This window comes from Pteropus vampyrus, unplaced genomic scaffold (assembly GCF_000151845.1).
Source record: "Pteropus vampyrus isolate Shadow unplaced genomic scaffold, Pvam_2.0 Scaffold672, whole genome shotgun sequence".
NCBI lineage: Eukaryota > Metazoa > Chordata > Mammalia > Chiroptera > Pteropodidae > Pteropus > Pteropus vampyrus.
The window spans coordinates 117,413-120,389 of record NW_011889453.1 but is presented as its reverse complement, the minus strand read 5'-3'; the positions used below and the strand labels follow the sequence as shown (position 1 = coordinate 120,389).

The following is a 2,977-nucleotide window of genomic DNA, read 5'->3' as shown; positions in this document are numbered from 1 at the left end:
AGGCCACCTGTCTGGTCGTGGGGGCTTGTTCTGACGTGGCATTTGACGCCAGGCCAAATCCTGTCATTACTCCTGTGCCGTGGTGACCCCAGTGACCCGAGATACAGTGAGTACTCCGCGGCGACACGGCACTCACCTCGGAGTACGAGGAGGCAGTGACCTTTCCTTCCTTGCTGGGCATGGTTCCCTCCGCTGCCCTGATCGCGCCCTCCCGGCCACCCCCGCCCCTCTAGGGGGTCAGTGATGCCCCCTGCAAGGACGAGGGCCCACGCCGCCGCAGCCAGGGCAGCCCCAGGGCGCCGGCCGCATCACCGCCTCCCAGGGCCATGCGCGCCGCAGCCCCTCGGGCTCATGGGGAGTGTGTGCGCCCCGAGGCGGCTGTCTGGCCGCGAGCGTCCTTCCCAGCCAGGCCCCACCTGCCACGTCCAGGTCGACGCGGTAGTGCACCAGGTGCGTGTGCATGTTGCCGAGCAGGTGCGTGTGCAAGCGGGACCCGTGCCGCAGCCCCTCGGGGGTGTAGAAGGTGGCGAAGACGTAGCCGGTGGCGTGCACCTTGGCCTCCATCACCCCGCTGGGGTAGAAGATGAAGTCCCAGATGTAGTCGTAGTTGTAGACCGTGGAGGTCGTCCGCAGCACCAGCACCTGGCCCTCGAGCCCCGCGTAGAAGTTGAAGCCCCCGCTGAAGTTGGAATTAAAATGCCGCCGGAGGGGCACCCCCGTGGGCATCTCGAAGAGGCAGAGGGCGCGGGGGTAGAGGATGGGGTCTTCGGCGTCGAAGTGGTGCACGGCGTCCAGGAAGGTGGCGGTCTCCGGGCAGTCGAGGCCAGGGGCCAGCTCGTGGGATAAGGTGCCCAGGCCCCAGCCCCCGTCCAAGTACTTGGTCTGCATGCCGGCCGGCGTGTGGCCTCCGTACAGCACCAGCACCTCCTGCACGCTCACCTCGTAGGCCACGCGCTCCCCGCGGAAGAGCAGGTTCAGGACCTGCAGGCCCGTGGTGGGCCGCAGCCGGAAGGCGAAGCTCCAGTCCCCGTAGAGCACGGCGTGGCCCTCCAGCCGGTAGCGGGGGCCTTGGGGCTGGACCAGGCGGGGCCCGTGCACGGTGACGGGGCTGGAGAAGTCCCCACGGGGCCTGTAGGAGGAGAAGAGGGCGGGCTCCTCCATGCGCTCCGCCCCCTTGCCCCAGGGGCGGGGGTCCCCCAGGACCACCGCGTCCACCTCTCCGTCCCTGTACTTCCGTGCCAGTTCTTCCGGGCTCCGGTAGAACTTCCCGTTGTACCAGACGTGCTCCACCGTCCAGTCCTGGGGGTTCGTGCTTCCGTGGTCCATGCAGAGCTCCAGGCCGGTGGGGTGCAGGAAGTAGCCTTCCACGTAGAGCTGGAAGGTGAACCAGGTGCGACGCTGACCCGAGGCCAAACCCCGGGGCGCCGAATCCGTGAAGGTCAGGCACCGGGTGTGGCAGTCGTGGAAGGAGAAACCCGTGGTATCGAGGAAAAATTGGTGCAGGGGCTTGGTGGCCTCTTGCAGGGCGTGGCTTATTTGGGCGTACTCCGCCCAGGACATGGGCCTGGAGGCCCAGGAGATCCGGCGCCCGGGCCTGGGGGGCAGCTCGCGCATGTAGCGGGGACGTGGCAGGGGCCCCACAGCGAACTCGGTGACGTTGGGGTGCTCCTGGTCCCCGAAGAAGATGATGGCACGCGCCTCCCGCACAGGGCGCCTTTGACCATTGTCCAGATATTTCAGCACTTGGTGCTTCTTGGGCAGCAGCATCTCGATGAGGAACACGGAGTTCTTGGCGATGGCGGATGCTCTGGAGGGCTGCAGCCTCAGCTCCTTCCGGGCCCAGAGGAAGCTGTGCACGGTCTTCAGCTCTTGGGCGCTCAGGTCTGCAAACACGCTGGACTTGCTGTGCGGGCTCCGTGGGGGCCGATTGGCCGTGACCGTCGCCTGCAGCATCAGGATGGCAGCGAGGGCCCAGCCGAGGGCGGAGATCTCTCTCCTCATGGCTCTGGAATGAAGAAGAGATGAACCGAGTTGTTTCACGGGAGGACATCAGTTTCCGCCAGGCTGGGCCTGGGCCTGCCGTGTCCCTTGGCCCCGTGGTTTTTCCTACCGACACAGCTTCCTCACCTGTCCCCACCTTGTAGGAGTAACCGCCCTGGAGAGAGCGTGTCGTCTGGTTATTTGTCCCGTAATCCCATCCCTGCCTGGCTTTCCCCCACCTCCCTGTAGTCTCTGTCAATTCCAAACGCAGAACAGAAACTGCAGACTATCATTCTCGAAGCATCTGAGGTCTCGCTTCCTGGCGATTGTCATCCGTTTGGGCTCAGATAAACTCTTATACAAATTATCTACAGGTTTTGGATAGACATTTCTTGCACTGACAGCAAAACTACGTTTTTGGTATTTTTTCGTGTAGATAACATATTTTTCATGTAGATAACATTTGAAATGTAGCATAGAGGTTCAAAGAGTCAGCTCTGGAGTCAGACTGCCTGGGTCCACGTGCTAGGTAGCGCGTCCCACCACGAGGGCCAGCTGTGTGACCTTGGGCAGGTTGCTCGAGCTCTCTGGGCCTCCATGTTCTCAGCCGTGTAATGGCAGCATCCACCGTACCTACCTCCTGTCAGCAGAAACCAACCGGACAATGGGATGAAGTGTTCAGAGCAGCGCCCACCTCCTGGGAAGCTCTCGACAGTCACCAGCTGCTCGTCCGGTCAAGGCCCTGGCATTGTCCACTCTGTGGACCGGCACATTTAAAGTTTGAGCGACGTAGAGTCATCTGACCGTGATCGGGCTGTCGACCTGTGGCTTTGCGGGTGAGGACCGGGTGGCTGGTCCTGCCCTGGGATTCTTTGGCCCCTCGGGTGGGGCACTCGGGTGGGGCACTCGGGCTGGTTGACGATCCATGACACCCCAGAGTGGGGCCGGCCCAGGTGGGATTTGGGGAGACGCCCTTGTCCTTTCTAGTTTGGGGGGA

At 63.3% G+C, this 2,977-nt stretch overlaps 1 protein-coding gene across 1 annotated transcript in view; it reads right to left on the bottom strand.

The window, feature by feature from the left end:
- The window catches only part of AOC1 (amine oxidase, copper containing 1), a 3,208-nt gene extending 1,207 nt beyond the window's left edge, over positions 1–2,001 (bottom strand). The window contains exon 1 of the mRNA XM_011385213.1: positions 421–2,001. Within this exon, the coding sequence (XP_011383515.1) occupies positions 421–2,001 (1,581 nt within the window). The remainder of the gene's footprint in view (positions 1–420) is intronic.
- Between the last annotated feature and the right edge of the window lie 976 nt (positions 2,002–2,977).